The sequence below is a fragment of the Dermacentor andersoni genome, chromosome 9, assembly GCF_023375885.2.
Source record: "Dermacentor andersoni chromosome 9, qqDerAnde1_hic_scaffold, whole genome shotgun sequence".
Taxonomy (NCBI): Eukaryota; Metazoa; Arthropoda; class Arachnida; order Ixodida; family Ixodidae; genus Dermacentor; species Dermacentor andersoni.
The window spans coordinates 12,863,411-12,890,347 of NC_092822.1; the positions used below are offsets into that span (position 1 = coordinate 12,863,411).

Genomic DNA, 26,937 nt, shown 5'->3' on the forward strand with positions numbered 1-26,937 from the left:
CAATGGCCGCATTTCGATTAGGGCGAAAATGCAAAAGCACACGTGTACAGTAAAAGCTCGTTAATTTGAAATTTCGGATAATTCGAAGTAGTTGCCGCGGTCCGTCCAACAATGCATTGAAAGCAATATGTAACACATCCCGCTTATTCACACTGAAATCTGCACCGCCACCGATAATTCGAACTCCGCATCATCGTGGATGGGGAGAGTGCTAGTGCGCCGCGCGGCTTTGCTTTTTCGATCAGTGGCAAGGACGATAACACCGTCGCCGCGCGCAGTGTTCTTTGTGTACGAGCGTGCGAGGGTGAGCCGGCGAATGCGGCTCAATCTCGCGTGTGCGAGTGGGGAAGGTGGGGCGGAGTACCCCCTCTCTTGTCGCGTGCGAGGCAGGGGGTGAGGCGAGGGAGAGACGGGGGGACGCTCTTCGGCGGCTGCTGCTTACGGCGCGGCCATGCGGCGCCTGCATCTTGAAAGCAATTTGCGACGTGGCCAAAGTGCACGCCCGCGTGGGCCTCATCTTCAAAGCGATCTGCGATGTTTGCAGAGTGCGCGTAGTGCCGGTGGCTTCATGTGCGATGTGCTTTCTACGTTTAGTTCGTGTTGAAGCGAGAGCTGTACGAAGGTCAATTCGCTCGCTGCTACTGTTGCGTGTCCTCACTCCAGCGTTTTTCAGCGAGTTTCCGCGGTCATCGAGCGAGATGCGTTCGTGCTTACCTGTGCGCGCGTGACACCGTGCTTGTTAATTTATTTAGTAAGCGAATGCTTACAAGTTACTACTATCCATACTTCGTATAGCTATCTACTAATTTTCTTTCGCAATCGATGCTTCGCTTTTCGCGCGAGACTGCAACCTTTTTTTTTCTCTGCCCCAGTCAGTGCGATGAACGCGTGGATGGAGCAAGAGCCATCTCGATGTCGGGCGCGCTGGCCGCGTCCGGTTACGTTGGCTGCACCAGTGCTTCGAAGTATAGATGTCGTTCACGCCAACGTGACGTAGCGTGTGCGCGCGTGCTCACGCCACGTCAGACTATATACGCGCCTTAACCGAGCGATGTTTTTCTCTGACTTTCATTAGTTAGAATTTTGTATAATTCGAATTTTCATAGCATCCCCGAGGAATTCGAATTAATGAGCTTTTACTGTGCTTAGATTTAAGTGCACATTAAAGAACTACAGGTCGTTCATATTCCTGGAGTCTCCCACCACGGCGTGCTTCATAATGAGATTGTGGTTTTGTTATGTGAAACGCCATAATTAAATTTTTTCCTGGAACCTGGCACTCTGCAAAGGGTAATTATATGTATGGATGAGCTAAAACGCTATAGATGCTGGTCTGCCATACCAGTGAGAGTCAATACTTTCATGTGTCCATGCACCTACCGCCAGTGATCATCCATAGAGGGACAGTTAGCTTTTCTGCATAGTCTGGACTACAGTTGCCATTTGGTACTGGATTGTTCTACCTAGGTAGCGAGGTACTGGAAGTGGTAAGGGAATACATCTACTTAGGGCAGGTAGTGACGGTGGATCCGGATCATGAGACGGAAATAATCAGAAGAAGAATGGGCTGGGGTGCGTTTGGCAGGCATTCTCAGATCATGAACAGCAGGTTGCCATTATCCCTCAAGAGAAAAGTGTATAATAGCTGTGTCTTACCAGTACTCACCTATGGGGCAGTAACCTGGAGGCTTACGAAAAGGGTTCTACTCAAATTGAGGATGACACAACGAGCTATGGAAAGAAGAATAATGGGTGTAATGTTAAGGGATAAGAAAAGAGCAGATTGGGTGAGGGAACAAATGCGAGTTAATGACATCTTAGTTGAAATCAAGAAAAAGAAATGGGCATGGGCAAGACATGTAATGAGAAGGGACGATAACCGATGGTCATTAAGGGTTATGGACTGGATTCCAAGGGAAGGGAAACGTAACAGGGGGTGGCAGAAAGTTAGGTGGGCGGATGAGATTAAGAAGTTTGCAGGGACGACATGGCCACAGTTGGTACATGACCAGGGTTGTTGAAGTATGGGAGAGGCCTTTGCCCTGCAGTGGGCGTAACCAGGCTGATGATGATAATGATGTTCTACCTCCACTAATGGGAACCTGGTCCCGATGGTGCCTTCCAGAAATTGTACTTTTTATCCGGACTGCAGGATGAAGGCATCTCCCCAAGATCTCTAGCTACCACATCTTGTGTCAACCAAACCCGTCATGTGCCTGCAAATTTCTTATCATATCACTCTTAATCTTGAACCACCCTGGATAGCCATTTTCTTGCCATGGCAACCATCCTGTTACCCCTTGTTCAGCCTTCTTTTCTATGCATTGTTCAACCTGCATGTCACATTGTCATGCCATTTGCACTTCACCTCTAGTCGCATTGATCTACTTGATCTGTTATCCATACTGCTTTTTTTACTCAAACTTGACTAGAATATCATTCTTGCATTTGATTTCTTGTCCACATGACTGCCTTTCTCTGAAGGCATTGTGCTTATAATTTTCCTTAACAGGGAGTTTGTTTTGGCGACTAAATTATTGCCCCATTTCTTTCCCCTTTGTTTGCAAGCAGGTTGCCTCGAGGCTATGGATTTCTGGACTTTGGTGACGAAGAAGCCGCAGAGAGAGCGTTGCTGCGCTGCAATGGGAAACCCATTCCTAATGCAATGCAGGTATGTGTGACCACACCAGTATCGCAAGGAGTTTCATATTGCTGCTGCTGCCAAAAGATCTGCCAGTAGTAGGTAGTTCTTAGTAGACTCAGTGGTAACCAAGATGCTAAGCACAGATGTGTATGTGAACTGTCTTCTTTCTTGTAGCCGAAGATGTTCCGGCTAAACCATGCAAACAACAGCACAGGAGGCGGCGGTGGCGGTGGAGGCGGTGGCTACCAGCAAGGCTACTCTAATGGTGGTGGTGGTGGCCGCCCTCAATATGGATCCTCGTAAGTGAATTACCCTAAACATTAGTACACATTTAACAGCAGTTGCTGTTATGACTTTGTTGGTTCTTCTGCAAAGGGTTGGTTGGTTGATTCTTTCAGCTCTTGACATGTCCTTACGTCCACCCATTGGCCATACCATTAAACTTCTAACAATTACTGAGCTAGTTTGTATATTGATTCAGCATCAAACAGCTAAAGTGTAATTGGGACATTGCTGCTCAGTGGTGCTCGCCATAATTTAAGAACATTCAACCGAATAGCACAGCCAGTCCTTGTGATAGTTGTGCATGCCTTATGATTGCATTACGTCAACTCTATTTGCATGTCATTTACCATTACACAGATTTTAAAGCAGGAAAGAAAAGCAAGCAAGGGCTGTAGCATAACTCCTTACTCTAAATACAATTACAAAACGAATAAAGTTTAGTGCATATTGAAGCTTTCATTCAAATTGTTTCCAAATGAAGCCAAGCATATTTGGATAAAGAAAAAAATGAGTACAAGTTTCCTTGAACATTCAGTAAAACCTTGTTAATTCGATCCTCTTTAAATCGAATAATTGGAACTTTTGCCCTGGTCCTGGCAGGTGCATGCATTTTTAATGGGGACAAACTGTTTGGCCCCTTGCCGTTTAATTTAAACAGAGCATGGCAAATGTATGACAGAAGCTGTGCTAGCGTCCAACAGAAACGAAGCAGCAGAGTTCGCATTACAAGAACCTGTCACCATCTGCGATAGCGACTACGATTTTGTCCGTGGCGGTTAGGGCAAACAGTACAGTCGAACCCAACTATATCAAACCCATTTACATCGAATTATTCTTTCTATTGAACAATTTCTGAACAAGGTATGGTTACAATAAGTATATATAGCAAAAGTTATGCTTACATCAAACAAAAATACCGTATTTACATGATTGTAAGTTGACTCGAATGTAAGTCGACCCCCTCATATCGCATGACAGGAAAAAACAAAGAAGAGAGAGTATACCCGAGGGCGCATTCGATAACGCAAATTTATTAGTAGCTGACATGGTCACAGGACTACTCGTCTTAACTGGTGTTGCCATAGTCAGCGCTGCTACGGTCCCACAGCGCATCGTTGTCCAGCGAAATTCCACATTTGGCAAACGACTGCACAACGACATCTTGTGGAACAGCAGCCCATGCCGAATGCACCTAACCACACGCAGCCTCTTTTGACAGGTCCGGTTGGCGTAAGTTCGCGGTCTTCTGCCGCCAGCCACTCGTACTCACAGCGGAGCAGGTCCTTAAAAGGCAAAGATCCGGGCTTGTTTCATGACCATGTAGCACTTCACTGGCAGGGACCGATCACGCATTTCAGCGATGTACACCGCAAGCTTGGCCTACAGCTCCAGAAAGCATCCCGACTTCGGCATGTGGGAAATTCCTCACTTGCCGTCACAAGTGAAAATTTCACTTTGCCGCAGTCGCCACTCTTACACCACCCGGTCAGAAACATTAAACTTGCGGCCTGGTGCGCAGTGATTTATTTCTTCGGCGTAAAAGATGGCAGCCCTCTTGAACGCTGCTGTGAACGAGTGCCGAATAATTAGTGGGCCTGGAGCACTGATGATGACTGAACAGGCATGGAAGTACAGTCGCCGACCGTTTATTCGGACTTCACGGGGACTGCGGAAATGTCCGAATAAACAGGTGTCCGAAAAAGCGGATTATTAAGAAAAAAAAAATGAAATCCTTTATTTCCACGCACTTATTCGGGCTCGGCAGTAGGCTTCAAGAAATCGTGAGTGTGCCGTTGCACGCTGTTCTGTTTACGCGCAATCAGATAAGCCTGAATCTCTGAGAGGGTCGTACGGTCACTATAGGCGGCTGAAAGCACAGTCACTGCTTGTGCACGCTCCGCCTGCGACGGCAGCGTAGCACATGGTGCGTCATCTTCCGACTCGGAGTCATCGTCCGGCGGTGCAGCAGAAACCTGACGAATGATCTCGCCGTCGTCGAGTTCCGCGCATGTCAGTACAGCAGTGTCAGCACCTGTGAAACTGTCAAATGAGACGGTGTCCGGAATCGCAATGCAACCACTGCGCAGGTTTCGGCAGAACATTTTCCGCGTCAGTAGGGAGCACATCGGAAGGCGACAAATCTTAGGCCTCCCGGCACCCGCTTGCCGGCATTCCCCAGCGCAGTCTGCGCGGGCACTGTCGGCGCCATTAGACACCTGACGCGATGTTTCCGTACGCCGAGTTAGATCACCGAAACCTCGACACAGCACACAAAGCAAACACCACCGTGCCGACACCAGTCGCACAAACGAACAACGCGGCCTGCTCGCAGTGTCGCGCGCGAAAGAAGCAAATCAGCTGCTGGATTGTCTTGACATGGCTTACTAAGCTGAAACCGGAACTGCTGTACGGCCACTCTATCGAACCAGGCAGAAACGATGATGATGAGCGGGGATTTCCAGTAGCGCCACTTCGTGGGACAGCAAGGAGGCTCCGTTCAAAACAAAAATGGCGTTCAGCAAGTCTAACTGTGCGCCGGTCAGAGTCGGTGCATGATGCCCTCGATCGAGTTGGCTCAAGGAGTGTCCGAAAAATCAGACAAGAGGTTGCAAGGTGTCCGAACTTTCGGCAGTTGTTATACATTATGGTCTATGGCTAGAATGGCGGTGCCGCGAAGCTGACCGAATAATCGGGCATGTCCGAATTTTTGGAGTCCGGAAAATCGGTCGGCGACTGTAGCACGTAGCCGGCAGTCAAGTCAAACGCGTCAAACCAATGCCTACGGTAAAACTATAGAGAAAAATCTGTGAGCGGTGTCTGCTCTTCCATGAACTAGTGATACTCGCCCGCAAGCGCCGTCGTTCTGAGCGTGCCGCCGTGAATGGAACACCAGCGCTTCCATCAACTATCACCCCCCCCCTATGAATGTTGTGTGCACTGTAAAACTCTCAAAAATGTTGGAAAACTCTTCCGAAAAGCAAACAAACACGCGGGATAGCGAAAAGCTATGGGTAGGACCATAGCGCAAGTATAAAATTTCAACTACGTTCTAGCTCCCGTTGGTCTCACCTTCTTGGCGGTGCCATGTTTTGGTTTCGATTGTAAATCAACCCCCCACTTCAGATTTTTAAATGTAGAAAAATGGGTCCACTTCATCATTATCATCAGCCTGGTTACGCCCACTGCAGGGCAAAGGCCTCTCCCATACTTCTCCAACTACCCCGGTCATGTACTAATTGTGGCCATGTTGTCCCCTGCAAACTTCTTAATCTCATCCGCCCACCTAACTTTCTGCCGCCCTCTGCTACGCTTCCCTTCCCTTGGAATCCATTCCGTAACTCTTAATGACCATCGGTTATCTTCCCACCTCATTACGTGTCCTGCCTATACCCATTTCTTTTTCTTGATTTCAACTAAGATATCATTAACTCGCGTTTGTTCCCTCACCCAATCTGCTCTTTTCTTATCCCTTAATGTTACACCCATCATTCTTCTTTACATAGCTCGTTGCGTCGTCCTCAATTTAAGCAGAACCCTTTTTGTAAGCCTCCAGGTTTCTGCCCCATACGTTAGTACTGGTAAGACACAGTTGTTATATACTTTTCTCTTGAGGGATAGTAGCAACCTGCTGTTCATGATTTGCGAATGCCTGCCAAACGCACCCCAGCCTATTCTTATTCTTCTGATTATTTCAGTCTCATGATCCGGATCCGTGGTCACTACCTGCCCTAAGTAGATGTATTCCCTTACCACTTCCAGTGCGTCGCTACCTATCGTAAACTGCTGTTCTCTTCCGAGACTGTTAAACAGTACTTTAGTTTTCTGCATATTCATTTTTAGACCCACCCTTCTACTTTGCCTCTCCAGGTCAGTGAGCATGCATTGCAATTGGTCCCCTGAGTTACTAAGCAAGGCAATATCATCAGCGAATCGCAAGTTACTAAGGTATTCTCTATTAACTTTTATCCCCAATTCTTCCCAATCCAGGTCTCTGAATACCTCCTGTAAACACGCTGTGAATAGCATTGGAGAGATCGTATCTCCCTGCCTGACGCCTTTTTTTATTGGGATTTTGTTGCTTTCTATATGGAGGACTACGGTGGCTGTGGAGCCGCTATAGATGTCTTTCAGTATTTTTACATATGGCTCGTCTACACCCTGATTCCGTAGTGCCTCCATGACTGCTGAGGTTTTGACCGAATCAAATGCTTTTTCGTAATCAACGAAAGCTATATATAAGGGTTGGTTATATTCCGCACATTTCTCTTGTCACCTGATTGATAGTGTGAATATGGTCTATTGTTGAGTAGCCTTTGCGGAATCCTGCCTGCTCCTTTGGTTGACAGTAGTCTAAGGTGTTCCTGATTCTATTTGCTATTACCTTAGTAAATACTTTGTAGGCAACGGACAGTAAACTGATCGGTCTATAATTTTTCAAGTCTTTGGCGTCCCTTTTCTTATGGATTAGGATTATGTTAACATTCTTCCAAGATTCCGGTACGCTCGAGGTCATGAGGCATTGTGTATACAGGGTGGCCAGTTTTTCTAGAACAATGTGCCCACCATCCTTCAACAAATCTGCTGTTACCTGATGCTCCCCCGCTGCCTTCCTTCTTTGCATAGCTCCCAAGGCGTTCTTTACTTCTTCCGGCATTACTTGTGGGATTTCGAATTCCTCTAGACTATTCTCTCTCACATTATCATCGTGGGTGCTACTGGTACTGTGTACTGTATAAATTTCTATAGAACTCCTCAGCCACTTGAACTATCTCATCCATATTAGTAACGATATGGCCGGCTTTGTCTCTTAACTCACACATCTGATTCTTGCCTATTCCTAGTTTCTTCTTCACTGCTTTTAGGCTTCCTCCGTTCCTGAGGGCATATTCATTTCTATCCATATTATAGTTCTTTATGTCACCTGTCTTACGCTTGTTGATTAACTTGGAAAGTTCTGCCAGTTCTATTCTAGCTGTAGGGTTAAGGCTTTCATACATTGGCGTTTCTTGATCAGATCTTTCGTTTCCTGCGATAGCTAACTGGTATCCTGCCTAACGGAGTTACCACCGACTTCTATTGCACACTCCTTAATGATGCTCATAAGATTGTCGTTCATTGCTTCAACACTAAGGTCCTCTTCCTGAGTTAAAGCCGAATACCTGTTCTGTAGCTTGATCTGAAATCCCTCTAGTTTCTTTCTTACCACTAACTGATTGATTGGCTTCTTATGTACCAGTTTCTTCCGTTCCCTCCTCAAGTCTAGGCTAATTCAGGTTCTTACCATCCTATGGTCACTGCAGCGCACCTTCCCGAGCACGTCCACATCTTGTATGATGCCATGGTTAGCGCAGAGTATGAAGTCTATATCATTTCTAGTCTTGCGACTCGGGCTCCTCCATGTCCACTTTTGGCTATCCCACTTGCGGAAGAAGGTATTCATTATCCGCATATTATTCTGTTCTGCAAACTCTACTAATAACTCTCCTCTGCTATTCCTAGAGCCTATGCCATATTCCCCCACTGACTTGTCTCCAGCCTGCTTCTCGCCTACCTTGGCATTGAAGTCGCCCATCAGTATAGTGTATTTTGTTTTGACTTTACCCATCGCCGATTCCACGTCTTCATAGAAGCTTTCGACTTCCTGGTCATTATGAGTGGATGTAGGAGTGTAGACCTGTACAACCTTCAATTTGTGCCTCTCAGAATTAACTTTTTTGTTTCTTGACAGAAAGGGTTGAAATTTGGCACACACACGCACATTGCAATAAAGAGACAAATCTAAAATTTCATTAGAATATCTTAATTAGTTTTTGTTTTATAAGAATTTATAAGTTCCTTGCTTGTGGAAAGCCTGGCACAGTAACGAAACATGATAGGAAGCTAGGATACTTTGCATGTTTGCCCAGATGTCTAATCTACATCAAGACAGTGTTCGAATTTTTTTTTAGTGCGCTAATAATTTTTTGCTCAACATAACATGCACATGACTGCTTCACTGCATGGAGCCATGTAGCAATTGTGAAATAATTAAATAATGAAAAGATAAAGAAACATTTCAAGACTGTCTTTAAATACAGTACAGCTTGTGGATCACAGCAAAACAAACTGGACCAAAATCGGTCCAGCCATTGCTGTGCTACGCTTTCCACGAGCGAGGTGATTGACAAAAATAGTGCAATTGAGAAAACTGGCTGCAAAGCTTTATAAGCACTGTAAATTTATTAAGAAGCACCAGGGCTGCAATATTTTGAATCATTGCTGTCAGACATCTTCTTACACCTTTGCCTCTTTGTTTGGTGGGCTTTAGATGCCTTCTTCAGGCGTTCTTTATCCTTTTCTTGCGCCGTCTGGAGTAGTGCATGACCACGATTTTCACTGCCAGACCGAGCCTGGTATCGCAGTGCACACCCACAGAAGACTGTTGGCATCTTGGGCACAGAGTTTTAGCGATCAAAGAGTTCATCGCGGAAACAGGCATAATAATGAAATCAGTCACAAGGGGCCGAAATTTGTTCTTGGCATTGCTGCTTCCGCTCAGTCGCGGACAGTGCGCGGAGGGAGTCGCGAACGCTGCATGCCTGCGCTTCTGCAGTCACTGCTGACGCAAAACGCGGCTCGAGGCGCGTCTGAATCATGCGACGATTCGTCTGGTGAGCCTTGAGTCACCATACAGTATGTAGCTCGTCGACGGTTGGGGCTCACTCGCAGGCTGCGTGTCCCTGTCGCACGGTTCATCGGAAACGCACACAGTCTCTGCCGGCGATGGAGACCTTCGACCCGCGTCGCCTCCAACAACGCGATCTCGGTTGCTGACTCGCACGGCTGTACGCACAGGTGTGAGAGCCCCCGTTGGCACATTTTCTGGTGGCTTGGTTATCAGTGTCGATGTCACAGGGCAATTGTCGGCTTTGCTGCTGGAATCGCACGGTGCAAGATAACGCGGCACGTTATCCGCGTGTTCAGTCGGGTTCTCCGCTTCTCCCGCTGTCCGCCGTCTTTTTCTCGCCGTAGGAGGCTTGCGCTTCCGTTTTCCGAAGGCATGCTTCATTTAAAAGTTCTTTTCGAACGAGCGACGATCCATCACTGACCTGGGAGCTTTCATAAATCCGAATTCTGGGAGTGTCAAACAAAGAAAGACGCCGGCGTGGTTTTCAAAGCAGACAACTGCGGTCCGCTGTGGTTGCCAGCTTGCCCGCTGCTGCAGCAGCAACCAATGGCGAGACGCCTTTCAGTACGGCAACCAATCGGAGGCCTGCTTTCATCGCAGGGCCCGTGTGACCGACTCTAGCAGACCCGCGCTTCTTTTGTGTTTGTTACAAGATGGCGACGACCGAAGAATTCAGAAACGGAATGGCGAAACTTTGAGCTTTCGAACGATACCAAGATGGCGGCGTTCGGTGGCGGGAAAGACGAGTTAGGGCTCCGCGAACTGCGGTGATTTTACGCGATTTAAAGCTGTTTTCTCGCCCTACGCACTGATAAATTAATTTTTTTCGGGTACTTTTAGTGCGTTTTCAGTCAAACCATTTTGATACAATGTAGATTAGGCATTGCAGATACCGAAACGCGTCGTTGCCAAAAATCGATCTTTTTTGCGATTTTCGCGATCTGATCCCCGCATCCCCCCTTAAGTTTCACAAGACCTGCTACCCTCTCGTTAATGCTATAGAATTCCTGTATGTTACCAGCTATATTCTTATTAATCAGGAATCCGACTCCAAGTTCTCGTCTCTGCGCTAAGCCCCGGTAGCACAGGACGTGCACGCTTTTTAGCACTGCATATGCTTCTTTTGGCCTCCTAACTTCACTGAGCCCTATTATATCCCGTTTACTGCCCTCTAAGTGCTCCAATAGCACTGCTAGACTTGCCTCACTAGATAACGTTCTAACGTTAAACGTTGCCAGGTTCCGATTCCAATGGCAGCCTGTCCGGAGCCAGGGATTCTTAGCACCCTCTGCTGCGTCACAGGTCTGACCGCCGCCGTGGTCAGTCGCGGCTACTGGGGACTGAGGGCCGGGGTTTGATTGTTGTATTCATATAGGAGGTTGTGGCCAAGTACTGCACCAGGGTGGCCAATCCTGCTCTGGTGAGAGAGTGCGTTACCGGTTCTGGTCACTGGGATCAGGCCGCACTCCAGGCCTGTTTATGCAATTTTATCCACACGCAGATCTTTTTTTTATCCAGTGGAAAATTGTGCGGCACCGAGATTCGAACCACGGTCCTCTCGCATTCGAGGCGGATACTCTACCTCTTCGCCACCGCAGGAGTTGTACGTCTCATTTAACCTACAGTGGTGCCTACCTTCTTCGATCAGTCAAGGTCGACCGAACTGATCTCTGTTAAACCGCACAGATGGCACTCAACTGGAGAGACCTGGTAGTTTATGACCTGCACATGAGTGGCCATAAATAATAGAGGAGAAAATATTTTTTTTTAGTGATAAACTAGAAGGAGAGAGATAAAAAAAGGAAAACGAAAAAGGGTAGAGAACAAGGGATTTGAACTCGTGACCCTTGGACGTTGCCCGTAGAGATAGCTCAGCCGGTTGGTCCGTCGGGCCCCAGGTTACATTGAAGCGGCATAGCTCCTGTCCAGAGCCTCGTACTTACATGGTAAGAGACTGATGTTGTCCGCGATGGTCGATTTTTGCCGATTCCGAGTGGTTGGAAGGCATATTTTCTTGGAAAAAATGGCCGCCTGTCGATGAGAGGGAACTCGAGGGACAGCGCCGCTGTCATCCAGGGCTTTTTGTTTGCACGATAGACGCACGGCAAATGACTCTCGCGCTTGAAGCACCGGGGCTTTTGAAACTTGCCAACTACCATGAGCTTAAGGTTCTCCGATCCGTCGGCGTTACAGCATAAGAGAACTGTAATGCGCTCTTTGCTTTTTTTGCCTCCTTTGCATGCTTCGCCTTTTAAACAGAGGCTCTTCTCGGATGGCAGGGTAAAATCAGACCTGCCTCATCCGCATTAAAAACATCACAAGGCTCATACTCTGCGATGAGTGATGACAGCTTTGCTAGCCAGTCGCTGACAACTGCCTCGTCAGCTTTTTCTGCTTCGCCGCAAACACTTTTATAAACAATACCGTGCCTAGTCTTAAAATGCTGCAGCCACCCACCTGAGGCCTGGAATCCATCGCCGGCTTTCTCCTGCAAAACATTACCGTCAATATTTTCACCAGCTGCAATTACCGTATTTACTCGCATAATGATATCACTCGCGTAATGATCGCACCCCCAACTTGCCGCAGCGATATGTCGTGTGGTAAGCCTAGCTAATAATGATCGCGCTTACCATCTGTCGAATGCTAGGCGAACGACTCTTCCAAGCCAAGCTGTCTGCAAGCACCAAACATTCTTAAGTAGATGCCTCATTTCATCACTTTCCGCACTTCCATGACAAAAAGAGGTACAACCAAACTTGCCTTTATTATGGGTAGGCTTTATAATGGTTGTGGTCAACAAAAACAAAAAAGGCGCCTTTCGATTCTTTTCATCTGCACTCGTGAGCACGCAACAAATCGTGCGCGGCAATGATAGTAGCCATGTTTACACTGATACGTTAAAAGTGCACCCTATTCATACGCCGATGCTTGTAACACAGCTAAGATATTCGCCTACCCTTAGCGGAAACTTGCCGTGTTAGGATAGTAGTGAAGACAGATGCCGCAGTTTCCGCACCACGCCGGCCATGCGTTTCTGTCACTGGCAGCTAAGCGCACCCATCTGTTCCTGTCCCCTCAAAGTGGACATGGCTACGTTATTGCCGCAAACTTGCAGATATTAACGATATTATTCATCACTGATACGGAAAAAACTGTTTCAATGCACGTAATGTACTCACGAGAAGAAAAAAAAATCGCGTTCGGCGCGTTCGGCTTGCTCCGCCGGCCGCCATTTTTGTTTTGGTGTCCTGCACCCCCATCCCGCAGCAAACGCAGGACACAAAAAAATTCTTTTTTGGCTGGAACTGTAACCCGTGTAATGATCGCACCCCTGAATTTGCGTCAACTTTCCTGACAAAAAAGTGCGATCATTATGCGAGTAAATACGGTACTTTTTTCAACCAAGTCAGGAGAGTCTCCTCAAGCTTCACGTGCTGAACGGTCTTCGCTTGCTTCGTGTTGACATTGAACGAAAGCATGTTTTTCATGATAGTCTCGCTGTGCAACAATTGTGCTCAGTGTTGACGTTGTGAGGCCTAGCTCCTTAGCCAACTCTGTCCTCTTCCTCTTGGGATACTCATCGACCTTTCGAAGAATATCTAATTTTTATTTAAAGGAGAGTGCTTTCCGCTTGCGAGACAGCTTGCTGCGACTAGGCAAAATGGTGCAAACACAGAAAATGTGACCCGAAGCACAGCAGCCACTCCGTCCGATGGCATGTGGAAAAGGAGGAAAAGCGCAAAAGCAACAAAAACTCTTTGTGGCCTCCGCGCTGTTTGGTGCCGCGTCTGTGCCTCCGCACCAAAAGAGAAAGGGACAAATCGCGTGACTGCGCGCTGTTCTCTTTCGCAGCCGCCGGTGGGGCGGCGTTTATTCGTATCAGCCGACGCGGGTTTTCAACCCGCGTCGGCTGTTCTCTAGCACGTTGCAAGTAATTTGCAAGTAACCATGCACTATTTGCAGTAACCATAATGCAAGTAGCACGTTGCAAAGTAATGGGGCTCGGCCGAGACCACATAAAAATTTGTATCATCCGGAAATTTTGATTGTATCATAGATTCCATTGTACAGTGAACCCTCGTTAAACCTTAGTTGGCCGGGACTCAGAAAAAATATGTACTAAACGGTAGTACTGCTTAACTGAAATAGCACGAGATCACCCATTTACCTGTCAAAAATGGAACTCTGAGAGAGTACGATGAAAGGGCAAAAACATGCAGTATTTACTCACTTCGCGCAATGAAAGCCTGTTGTTTTCATTTGATGCTGCGGCAGCTTAGCAGCGACGACAGCGGCCTTAAACTTACTGAAGCTGCGCTTGTCCTTGTCGCCCTTTTGTGCCCCATGTATACTCTTGCGCTAGTCACTTCAGCATCCAGCTGCGAGCCTGCTTTTCAGCCAGCCCCCTCTTCTCGGCAAACACTCGCATGGCAGATTCCTCGTTGGTGTTCAGATTCCTCGTTGCATATTCTACGTGCACGGGCGCAGTAGCGCTGCAAAAGTCTTGGGGCACCTTTTTTATTGTGGGGTACTGTTCTTATCGCAATGATTGCATTCATGAGGCTGATGTAACACGCAGCTTCTGCCACTGTCATGCCCGAATCGCCTGTGCTGTCGCTTTCTGTGTCGTCCTCATCACTGTGGTTAGGCGCCACTTCGGCAACAGAGGCAGCGATGACGAAAAGTTGAACCTTGTAGCCAACATCATCTCGCAGTCGTAGCAGCACTGCCAAGCAAATTCATACGTATTTCAAATGCCACACACTATAGTCAACAGTAGATCCCTGTCGCATGCCATCGCTGACTTCTTCATGCCACATTCAATAGCATGAACAATGTCAAAATTTTCTTCTGTGCTGTGCACCCAGTGTTTTTTATCAGAGCTTCGGCATGATGGGATACCTTGCTTGCACGACGCCTAAATGATGTTAATGTGGCTTCGCGCGCAAACACACAGGACGCTTGGAGGCCGTTGTTCCCATCTCCGAGGCTTGTTGTTCTGAGGGGCAACCCAATGGGGACGACGCACTACTGTGATTGCATGACGAAAAGTGGAAACACTACGTGTTAACAGATACGTACGCAATAGACTGTTACGGTTTATATGGATACAAAACGCATTATTTTCAATGGCCGCTGAGTCGGGGATTTGGTTTTACTACTTCTAAAACGAAACTACTGTTTAAGCGGGTACAGTTCAACAAGGTTTATTGTATTTCTATAAGTGATGGCTTGAGAATGCTGCCCCTGTGGCCAGTGAAGTGCTAAATGTTTTTGACACCCTGCTTATATTATGAAAGCTCAATTTTTTAAAAGTTTTTTACGTGAACGTAAATTTTTGTCTTACCTTTTTTGATCACGAACATGGGGGTGGGCGGCATGCTATATCTTATTTGCTCACATAATGATCGCACTTTTTTGCCAGAAAAATTGATGCAAATTCAGGGGTGCAATCATGATGTGGGGAAAATTTTCTGCGAAAAGAAAAAAAAATTGTTTGTCATCCCGCATTTGCTGCAGGATGACCAAAACAAAAATGGCGGCCGGACTTTGAGGGGACAGAAACAGAGATGGGTGCGCTTAGCTGCCAGTGACATAGAAACACATGGCAGGCATTCTGCGAAAACTGCGGTATTTGCCTTCACTACTATCCTAATATGGCACATTTCCACTAAGGGTGGGCAAATACCTTAGCTGTGTTACAAGCGTCGGCATATGAATAGGGTACACTTCTAACTTATAAGTGTAAACGTGGCTCGTTGCCGCTTGCGATTTGTTGCGTTCTCACAAGTGCAGATGAGAGGAATTGAAAGACGCCTTTTTTGTTGTTGTTGACCACAACCATTACAAAGCCCACACATAATAAAGCCAAGGCAAGTTTGGCTGTAGCTTTCCTCTCTTTTTTTCATGGAAGTACAGAAAGTGATGAAAGGAATGAAATGGGGTATCTGCTTAAAGGGCCCCTGAAACGGTTTGGACAAATTTTGTAGATGCGTAGGGTACAGCTAAAGTTAATCATTCGCACCACAATTTGTGTGAAATGTCTCATATTAAGAGAGCTGCGGACGGTGACAAGTTACCCTCCTCCATAGTCGTGCATTTTCCCCTCAACTCGTCCTCCGAGTAATCGGGGCTAAGCTCCGCCTTCACTGGCTCTGCATCATGATGGCACGTCGTGTCGTTGACTTCCGGTTCTCTAGGAGCGTGTGCGCGAAACCTCGCCAAACTCTCCGCCAGCTGCTTGGCAGTCGACCTCAAGCGAGAGCTATTGAAGCAGCGTGCGTTGCGAGCATTCTGTTGCAGCACCGAACGTGTCTGGTATTCCGGTAACCACAGGCTAGCTGGGTGTTTTGACGGATGGGTGGAGGCGTAAACTCGAGCTGATGAAGGAACTTTAGCGTAGACGTACGTGAGCTGCCTCATCGGTCTCCACAGTCCAGCCACACGTTGGCGCAGAGCTTAGCCAGCCAAACAAAGAGCTAATGTTGCTCTAACCAAGTGTAAAACATATTAAACATTTACGGAAACAATGTGTTAACGATTACACTCCTGCGAAAAATTTACACCAGCAGCAAAGAATACATTTTGTTACTGCTACTGTGTGTGGTTGAGCTCTGTGCCACCAGGTGGCTGCACCATGCAGACCATTCACATTTGCGCTTCTGCACATCTCGTGAAACAACACGCAAGGGGACATGGCCAGGCCTTGTCTCTTTGTGCTTGCGCTTACCCTAATACCGGACTCGCGAAACGCTATTGCGTTAGTAATCTTCCGATGTAAAGAGACAGCCGCAAGCGCGCAAATCCTGGCGCCGATCAGATAGCGGCAGTCCGATGCGCTGCAGCACGTCCGCTCGTCTGCTGCCTTGCAGAGGGACACGATGTCGCAGCTTGACATATTGACAGTCGCTACGTTTGCAGTCCACAACGCAACAAGTCGAATCATAGTGCTCGCAAAAAGACTGAGACCAACTCCGACTGCGGAGCTCTCGTCAAAATGGAGCACGTTGCAACACAAGCAGATGACGCTTGCTGTATGCTGAAATTGCTTAAGTGTAGTGAGAAATTGTTCTTGTGCATTCTCTTTCTGTTAGTTTTTTTTATAGAAACAACTGAACTAACGTTCCCGCTATTACGAACATCATTTGTTCACCATAAAGGTGGAAAAATTATCGATGACGCGCCCTGGGCAGCCAATCGGATAGCTCGCCCATATGACGTCAATTGGGTGATTTACATCATATGGGTAGGGGCGGCTGAAAACTCCGCCGAGCAGTGTGCTGCAATCGGCAGCGATGTACATTTTTAAAACCTTATAATAAATTACACGCTTTATGCCGAGCACTTAGATGTGTTAATTAATGACCACAAGGACCTTCTCTAATGACTCAGTAGGTGTGTAGAAAATTATCAAAATCGTTTCAGGGTCCTTTTAAAGATGTTGGGTGCGTGCAGACTGCTTAATATGTCTTAAAGAGTAGTTCGCATAGCATTTGATAGTATTCAACAGATGGTAAGTGCGACCATCATTAGCTAGACTTGGCACACAACATATTGCTGTGGCCAGTTCGGGGTACGATCATTACACAGGAAAGAAAAAAAAAATCTGAATTTTGACAACATAATTTAGGGGGTGTGCGATAATTATGCGAGCAAATACGGTATTTTTCCTTTATAAATCGAGTGCATTTTACGTTCAGTTGCCTTTCTTTGTTTTTATTTTGAACCTGTGAAAGATTGGGTGAACGTTAGGTTGGGGGGCACATTATAATCATGCAAGTACGTTAGTTTCATGTCTTTTTTATGCCATAACATATAATCTAGCTATCCCAGCAACAAGCAGTGAGAAGTGTCATAAGGTTTCACATTGCATGGAATGCATGAAACAGAGCACACACATTCGCCACTTCATACATGGATTTATTGCATGGAATCTAGGTCAAACGAGTTGTCCATGTTCGTGGGCGACCTCTCGGCAGATGTGGACGACACCTTGCTCTACCAGGCGTTCTCGCAGCGTTACCCGTCAGTCAGAGCTGCCAAAGGTGGGGAATTTGATTGTGATGCATCTCTGCACATTGTGGTGGCTGTGCTTTTAATATGCTAATTTGCTTGTGTCTTCACTACAATCGGCATTGGCCAGTAAGCGGAATTACTTTCTCTTCATAATGACAATTTGTAACAAAGAATTTGAGCAACTCAGTGCAACTTTCAACAGTGTTAGGCAGCAACAGCTGCCTGCCTACCAGCATCGCAATGCGAGGGTGCACCGTGGTGATGCAGCAAGGACTGCATTGTATGTTTAGAGTGCTGCTCTTAGGTGCCTGTTGCTGCGGCGAATGTCGCCGTTGGCGTAACCGAGCGAATGAGCACGGTGAAGGATGAAAGAGCAAACATGGAGCGTAGCGGGGCATGAAACATGCGAGGATGAAAGCAGAGGAGCAGGGTATGGCGAAAGGCATGAAAATGAAAGCGTAGTGCGGCAACTATGGATACGAGATGGCGCCAGAGTAGCATGCGTCTGGGTGGCTTACCTGCGGCAGCTGCTGTGAATTGTGCCCATGCGCTGCCGCTCATGATCTCCAGATTAGCAAGGCAGTTCCACCGCATTGCGCTCTGTTGCAACATGCTCTGTTGCAACCGATTGTCTGTGCCAGCCAATATATTACGAAATTAAAACATGTATAGAGCTGCGCTCAAGTTTCGCATTAGGGAGTATTTTAATCGCCTGTGATTCTTTTCTTTACCTTCAGTTAAGAAAGCAAGCAGTTATGAGACATGTTTAGAATTGGTGCTTAGTACGATGAAGACAGCTATTCACTCCAAAAACCTTCATTGCCTTTGTGATTGACCCAGTAGCATTGAAAACGGTACAGATTGTAGCACTATTGCACATTAGCTCTGCAAAAATTTACTGTTGGTGTACAGTCTGTGACTCATACAGAGCAGTGAATAAGTAATGAGTAAGCAGATTCATCAAGTCGTGCCAGGAGGAGAGCATCATCATCATCATCATCAGCCTGGTTACGCCCATTGCATGGCAAAGGCCTCTCCCATACATCTCCAATTACCCCGGTCACTGCCAGCACAGTTCTGTTGCAAGTTGGCAAATAATACTTTTCTTTCTCCTTGCCAGTAGGGCGATGACTATTATCTTGCCATTGCTAGTTTCAATGCTGGAGAGAAATCTGGTGCATGTTTCAAAGCTGCAAACTTGCAATCGAGTCAGTGTAACCATCTTGGAAATTGCACTCAATAGATGCATTTTCCTGAAGTCACATGCAAAATGTTTCAACTGGTTTGGTTGTTCCTTGGCCCTAGCATGACAAAAAGTTCGCTTTATACAAAATGCTGTTTTAATTGTGCTACTTCAAACTGAACTGAAGCAGTACAGGCCAACTGGTATTGAATTCTCAGATTTTGAATTGAGAGTTCTGCCTGTACTGCTTTACTAATGATGCACAAGCAAGGTTTGTACACCTTCTTAAGATCCTTGAAAACCCTTCAATTAGGAAGAAAAGATGCAAGGGCCCTTAAACCTTGAAAATAACTGTGCTCCTTGAACTCCTAGAAAACTGGAGTTGGGCGAAATTTTTGAACACTCAAGATAACGAAATCCGTACAGGGGCTACGCCGTGGCCACTATCGGGGGAAAAAATCCTAAGTTTCTTTTGAGAGCGTTGGTAAACGTTGCTTTGTGGCTTGTCCACAGCTACCAACAGCAGGCTTGTTTAAATCACTGTTGCAATTGTGGAGCTTGTCAAAGCCAGATCAGGCGACCAAGCCATGCCGCTATTTTGTTCTTGTGCTAGTTCACACCACAGCCATCATGGCTCCTTTTTTGAGCCCTAGGCTCTAGAAATGTTTGGCGAAAAGTTTCAGCCATTTGTTTTTAACACTGTGTCTGTGGCTGAAGTTGGACACTATACCAATCATCTCACCAAAAGGTGGTTGACTTCATTGCAATCCAATAGCCAACTTAGAGAAGCAACATAAAGAGCTTGAAGCATGTGTCCAACTCAGCTGCTACTTTACTGCAAGAAATTCTAGCTAAGGAGATTTCACTATTTTTCAGTATACATGTCTATGATTAGGGTTTGTTTCCCTCTCCTTAAATTTTTGCCTTTGGCATCATTCTTGAATTTTGTGTCAAATGATCTGTAAGAACCATGACAAGGCACAAGCTCTTGGATTAAAATGTGTTTACCTATTGTTGCTGTACTCGAATGCTAATCTTGTTGCGGAGGGGATAGTTTGTTTTCATTTTATATGGATGGTGTTGACATTTTTCCGTGCTCTATTTTTGGTTATAGTTGTGTTGGATCCAACTGGCTTGAGCAAGGGCTTTGGCTTTGTCCGTTTCTCGGATGGGACTGAATACCAGGAGGCACTGGTTGACATGCAACACTCCCTCTTGGTGGGTTCCAAGCCCATCCGTGTTGGTGTTGCCAATCCTCGCAGGTCAGTTGTGATGGTGCTCTTTATTTGGTAAGAAAATTGCTTGCTCCTTTGCAATCTGAAGAAGCACTTCGGTACACTCTCAAAAATTGTGCAGTCACTAAATGTGAATTGTGAATGACGACTGACAAGGATGGGGGTCATTGTCGATCCTATGCATTGAGTACTGTGGTGATAACGCTACACCAAATTGATATTCCAGAGTTTTCTGTAAAGTTTACGAATTTTCACTTCTGATGGTGAAAGGATGCTCAGCAAGCTTGTACAAACAAGTTCCTGGTGCAGGAGCAATCGTCAACAGCAGAGTTGCTGGAAAAGTTGCTGTGGTCTAAATAACATTGTTTTGCTTGTCACTATCCAAGTCTGTTGCCGCTTATGCGCTAAGTAAATCATCGTTAGTATAAGTGCGTATGTTTTCTTCAAAAGGTATGTGCTAAGGGCAAGAAATGCTTGCTACTACTTCCCTCCTCATGTGATGTCCACAGAATTTTACGAATTGTGTCAACAGGTTAGCAGGTATGCAATTTTGCTCTAGCGGGGCAGGCTTGCACAACATTTTGACACCTTCGTGGCAATCGCACATGGTGCTACACTTGGTGCTACACATGGTGCCCACTTGGTGCTACACTTGCAATCTAGTATTACTAGCTATGCTAAAATTAGCGAGCACTTCTGCCAAACATGTGATCCCCATTGCATTTGCCTTTACAGAGCTGCAGCTGGTCCAGGTGGACAACGTGTTTTCTACCGTAACCAATCATCAGACTACTACTAGGCGGGACCTGTTCCACCAACTTTCTTGAGGTGGCAGACCTGCCGTGCGAAAGTGTCGGCTTTATTGCGTGCATCTGGATGTCTGTAACTTGCAGCGCGCTTTTAACAAGTGTTCTTGGGGTCGGCCTGTCACATTTTAGCTGTACATATGTGCACTTAAAAATGACTCAAACTTCAGGAGCATGGAAAGGTTAGAATAAGTGTAAGCCTCGATTTCATTCTCAGCATGGTTCGGCATTTGGCAGGGATTCTGAAGACAATTACAGTTGCTTGTTTATAAGGAAATTGTGTATGTTAAGTGCAGAGAGGTTTTTAAAGGTGTTGTTCTGTATTTACTGGTATGCGTCTTGTATTTCAGCGATGAATTTGTGCTCTTTCAAGCATTCTTCTTTTAAACAATATAGTAGAGATGTTTGTATTTAAATATTAGAAAAAACAATTGTTTTGATATTGAGTTACTTTGAAATGACATTGCAGTTTGTCATGAATTTACTTTTTTCATTGATACAATTATTTGATGTCTGAATGTTTCGCATGCAGTTTTAGTACTGTACCCAACATGCTGCCTTGTATGAGGACCATATTTAGAAGGCTTGTATGTAATAAAAATCTGCTACTCAAGTTGTATTCAGTAGTCTTGCGAGAAGTTGTAGACTTACGCCACAGTTGAACTTCAGCCACTCTTTTTATTCGACTGTGTTAAAACCAACCGTAGGTTGTCATTGTTGGAATAATGTGTTAGAACTTGGAAGACGCTTAAGTTTCGCCTTTATGAGTGGAACGCGATAGCGTTCATCAGTACATGTCCCTAACAATTTTATTAGGTTAAAGACCACAACCTATTCGCTAGGTCCCACTAGTATCCACGCCTAGTGTCCGTGGCCACTAAGACGGACTAAAACGGCAGCTGGAAGAGAGGCTTGTGTTCAAGTTTTTGCATAACAGTATTGTTGTGTCTTCAAATTAGAATTCCATGCTACGTCTGTAGGTTGTATGTCGTACATTAAGAATTTTCTGATGCATCTCACTTTAAGAAATTCGATTAGTTCAGTAACGCCTATACACCGCGCAGAGGACCTGTCTGGTTTCAACGGACAACGCCACCGACAACAGATTTTCTACAACATGGGGCCCATGACGCTATTGTGTTCAAACAATGAAAGTGAACCTGTTCAGTGACGACATACCAACACCGAGATCAAACACCTTGGCCGTGTACCCTCACCTCCTTTGACAGACTTCATGCATATTGAAACTTGCAGCACAGATCCAATCAGACGTGTTTGAAGACGTGCGAGATGTTTAGAATATCTTCGTCAGTGCTACTGATGCATTATCTTGGCATACACAACTGTTCATTCAGTGTCCGAAGAAAATACACTATTCAAGCAATCCTGGCAACCCTACAGTGCTGTTCTGTTTATAGTACCAGCTTCTTTGTCAGCTGCCCTGTGAACAATTCTCACCGCTAGGTTTGAGCTTTTCTTTTCTCTGTGTCACCTTGCGAAATTCCCCTAGTCATAACTGCCAGCCATCCCGATTTTTTTGTAATGTTCACAAATTTGGGCTCATTCTACAATCTTGCAAATGTTACGTGAAGTTCTAAAAACAGTAAATTGTCTTGGGAAAAAAAAAAAAAAAAAAAAAAACTCCCATGCACCCCGTACAGATCTTAAACCAGCGAAGCTGAAATGTGCAGCCCCGGTGTTTTATCACTGGGTTAATTCCGATGGTTCATTAAACTCTCAATTATTCATGTCATTTTGATCCTTGAGGTTATAAATGTTTGGCTTGGGTTATCAGTGTTTATTTCAAATTCTGTACATTGGGCTTCACATAATCACCATCGTGGAGGGGTGCAATGAGCGGTTCATTGTGTTAATCCAGTGGGTTCGTCAGTCTTTATGAGTTATGTTAAGCATTTGTTCAATGCATTCGTCAGTATTTATGACTCGGTTATGCACTGTAGTTGCCAAGTGACATACTGGGGCTGCACATTTCATTTAATTAAAGACAAACATTTTTTTTAACCCTTTGAGGGTAGATTTTTTTTGCCATATGCAACCAGCCAGGGTCAATTTTTTTAATTGCAGATTCCAATTCTTCTTAGGGACTTATTATAAAATTTACCGTAATTTTTTTAGGGTGACCGTAAAGAGAGAAAAAAATATGTTGCGTTGGTATATACTTTCACTCGTGAATAACAATAAAGAAGGAAATAGACTTATAAGAATAAAACATTTGATGTATTGTTATACACCTAGTTCAAGGCTGAAAATGCGCTTATGAGAATATTTCGCAAGACTCAAATGTTCCTGCTCTTGCACTAATATGTACATCCATAGCGTAATCGAACTGCGGAGGTGCACTCGCTCAAAAAGAACTGGTGTGCCCGTCAAAAAAGCAAAACGTGTGACAAACTTCCGATAATCATCTCATTGCGAAACGGAGGCAATTCATTTTTGTGTCTCCAAAAAAAAATAAGCAACTGAAAGCATGCACGGCGGCAACCTTCCTATGCACCCCTGTGAGCACTAAACAAGCGGTCGCCCTTCGAGCGATTAGTAATGAGATAGCCATCAGTTTTGCAAGCGCAAGAAGCCAAAACCACCTGTGGAACAAAATCCAAACCGCCACCTGCCTGTGCGCCAATACGCGAATGGTAGTATATAGACTCGCGGGAGCGAAGTAGCTCTAAAACAAACCATGCAACTAGAGCTTGGAGATGGAGGCGTGCAAAAAAAAAGGCCCTGTATTCCCACATAGTGGCAGCACATGACAGAAAAATTTGGGAAATTTGCGCGCTCTTTAAACGTACAGATGGTGCTGTAAATATAAGGCATCGACCATTTTGAACTTCGCGGCGACGTATATTTACGTCATTGACCCTGAAAGGGTTACACCCCAAATCCTTGGCTCGATGTTGCCGCTGGCGATTTCACTCGGCAGCACAAGCCGCTGGATTGGCCTGATATTGCCACTTGCGCTGCGAATCGCAGGCCTGATCTGCCGACACCGACAAGATCTCTCATGTTCTTAGTGCTGTTGCTCGTAGGCCAGCTGCTCCTCTGGAGAAGGAAAACTGCGTGGCCGTCCTATTGCAAAGTCTGAGAGAGACTGCTGCGAGAGAAACGCCATCGGTGTAGCCAATGGTGCGGCGCACCTTTCGCCAGAGGGTTTCTGTAGTCGGACCGCGAACGTTTTGCCGAGGCATATACAGCTTTGCTGTAAAAGTAGTTCTTTAATTATGTCATAATATCGTCTTAACCACCTCCCCCTGTCCTTTCCCTGTTATTTCCTTGTTTACAAACTTCCCTGTTGGCCTGGCCATTGATGTGGTAGAGGCACGTTCGAGAGATCGTAATTTAGAAAGTCGTATGTCCTTGGTGGAGGAGATCATAATTTTGTTGCAGTTTTGCTTGAACCACATCAGTTTCAGCAACATGATTATCATCAAATTGAAGGGCGCCCTATGGGAAGTTGTTTCTGTTACCATGGCAAACCTAGTGATGGAGCACATAGAAACACAGGCGCTGAACTTGCTACCCTTTCGGGTGAAAATGTATTGTACGTGTGTGGATGACTCTACGTCATTTTGAAAAGGGCAAACCTGGTTGCTTTCCACACGGTGCTGAACAGCTTACACCATGCAATTCAGTTCACATACGAAACGGGTAATGGAAAATTTTAGAATAGGGGCCCCAAACATTTGGGGCCCCAAAGAAATAGTGTCAAAGCCACTGTGCAAGTGCGAGATGCAAACTGCATTTGGGTTTTGCGTCTGGCACGCTGTTTCACTGATTTAGCGGGAGCCCCAAAAGATTTGCGTAAACATAGTGGCACCCATTGAAGCGACAGCTCTAACGTAGCACCAAACTGGGATCGATTCGTGGTAACGCATGAAGTTCGCAAGCTAGAAGTGACCGTCGTTATCACTTTCGGCTAGCGTGTGTTATGAAGATTAATTCATTAGACACCGCTGACTCCTAATTAGATTATGGATTTCATGGCTTGTAGGCCTAACACGGCTTAATTTGGCTGGTGAAGGCACGTGAAGTTGGTTACTCAAAACTAAATGCAACTAATTTTTGCTGCTTACAGGATAACCTCTAAATTGTAATTAAATTCGAATACGCGAAAGTCAAAATGACTATTCTCATAAAATGGTATATTTTATTTAAAATAGCTTTTCTTTGACGTCGTGGTGCTGTCAGTGTAAGACTATCTGCAAACGAAAAGCCCTATTCTAAAAGCCCTATTCGTGCCCCAATGCTAACACTCGCAAAGCTCTTTGGGGCCTCAAACTATTGTGGCCCCTATTCTGAAACTGTCTTGCCTGTTTTGAGTGTGCTTGTATGCTGGGCCGGTAATGGGAGTGTGGAAACGACAGTGCTGTAAGCAGTGCAACACTGAAAATATTGCGACAGCCTTAAGGGCCCTCTGCGTCGTTTTGGCAAAAAAAGATTTTTTGAACCACCCATACCCAGAGATGTGGTGAAGGAAGGCACTGAACTATTGAATTTCTCAAGCTAAAATACGTAGAAAAATCGTAAAGTACGACTTGCGCACTACCTGCAGACATGATAGCGTCATATTATAATCTGACTATACAAGGAAACAATTCTGTTACGCAAGAACTTAAACCTATTTTCCATCGTTTCTACCATTCATAGACCGGCCACGGCGTCCGCCATTTGCGCGCGCTAGTGCTCGAGTATCTTTGGAGGCGGGGGGGGGGGGGGGCATGAAGTGGTGTGCCTGGTTCCTTGCAATAGCTCCAGGTGGTACTCTTCTCTGCCACATCGCGGCCCACACAAGAGGCCGTGTTTCTACCAAAAAGCCCGCCTTCATGCATAGCGTTCGCGGCCAGTGCTTCCTGGTAAACGTTACGGTTACATATGCTGCAGCTGCAGGGAAGCGTGAGAAGCAGTTGGGAATCTGATTGCTATCACGGTCCACTCGAAGATTAAGCATCCTCCAGTTTCTTTTTCTCCGATATCAAACTTCATAGGTTGGAAGGTATGATGCACATAGTGCAGAATCAAACGTCTTTCTAATTTTGTTTATTGTCCCACACTCTTATGTGCATTGTGTACGTGCAGCTAGTTAATTTTAGCCACAAGTCTAGCTGTGCTGGGACAATATAGATAACAAGGTTGCCAGAAAACCTTCGCCAGATGGATGTTCGAGCATCCCTTTGAAACGGGGTGGTGGCAGATGCCACCAAGCTTATTTTCACTTTGTCTGTGCTATGGGCCTTTTAAGAGAGCCATAGTTCATGTAAACCCCAGAACACACTATAAATCTATAGCCCTCAAACCTAATTTTATTGTTCAAATGAACTGTGAAGTAAAACTCTTTACTGTGCCAACAATGCAGAAAACTTGTTTACAGGCTCAGTACTACGTTTCAGCAAAATATGTACATTTTGTTGTGGGAATTCACCCATCACGCAGTCCAACATGCACTTCTGTGAAACTGCAGAATGCAGATGTTGTATTTTGTATTGGCTGCACATGCAGTCCAGCTTGGGCCGTGTTGTGCGAATTTGGTTTGGAGCTTTCTGTTGCACACGAGATTCCATCATTTTATTCAGTCAGCACCGTGCAGAACTTGGCAGGCATTTGCTATAGCGACCGGCTGGTTGCCTTGTGCAAAAATGGGTTGTGTCCCACAGTTACAAGTGCTGCACGGAACTTCATTCCTTGCACGTAAATTCAACTTATCAGGAAACACTTGCACCCACATGCATAGGCTGTCACAGTCCTAAGCAAGGCTTGCACTTGCCCCTAACCTCTCATGCTAGCCCCCTCTGTATCAATCTGAACATGAAATACACTGACGCCACGGGAAGCACAAAATGAAGAGGATGCATGAAGAACAGCACATTGTAGATGTGAATCTTGCTGCAAGCAAACTAAGTCTTTATGTGCCTGAATAAACTTTTGAAAGTAGCAGTAAAGTTGTCATTTGCAATTATTTTTCGTTGGTCTTAGCTAATGCAGATGATGTTCAGACTGCACCTAGACACAAATTTCTGCACTATGCTGTAGCACTGTCTCATACAACAGAGAGATAGGGGGAGAGCTTGTGCTTGAAGACAAAG

General features: G+C 45.7%; 1 protein-coding gene across 1 annotated transcript in view; it reads left to right on the top strand.

The window, feature by feature from the left end:
* LOC129383764 (tRNA selenocysteine 1-associated protein 1-like) overlaps nucleotides 1–21,458 on the top strand; it is a 31,608-nt gene extending 10,150 nt beyond the window's left edge. The window contains exons 3-7 of the mRNA XM_055068537.2: nucleotides 2,572–2,671; nucleotides 2,819–2,943; nucleotides 17,538–17,644; nucleotides 19,913–20,060; nucleotides 20,769–21,458. Coding sequence (XP_054924512.1) covers nucleotides 2,572–2,671; nucleotides 2,819–2,943; nucleotides 17,538–17,644; nucleotides 19,913–20,060; nucleotides 20,769–20,832 — 544 coding nt within the window. The 3' untranslated portion in view covers nucleotides 20,833–21,458. The remainder of the gene's footprint in view (nucleotides 1–2,571; nucleotides 2,672–2,818; nucleotides 2,944–17,537; nucleotides 17,645–19,912; nucleotides 20,061–20,768) is intronic.
* Nucleotides 21,459–26,937: the final 5,479 nt, after the last annotated feature.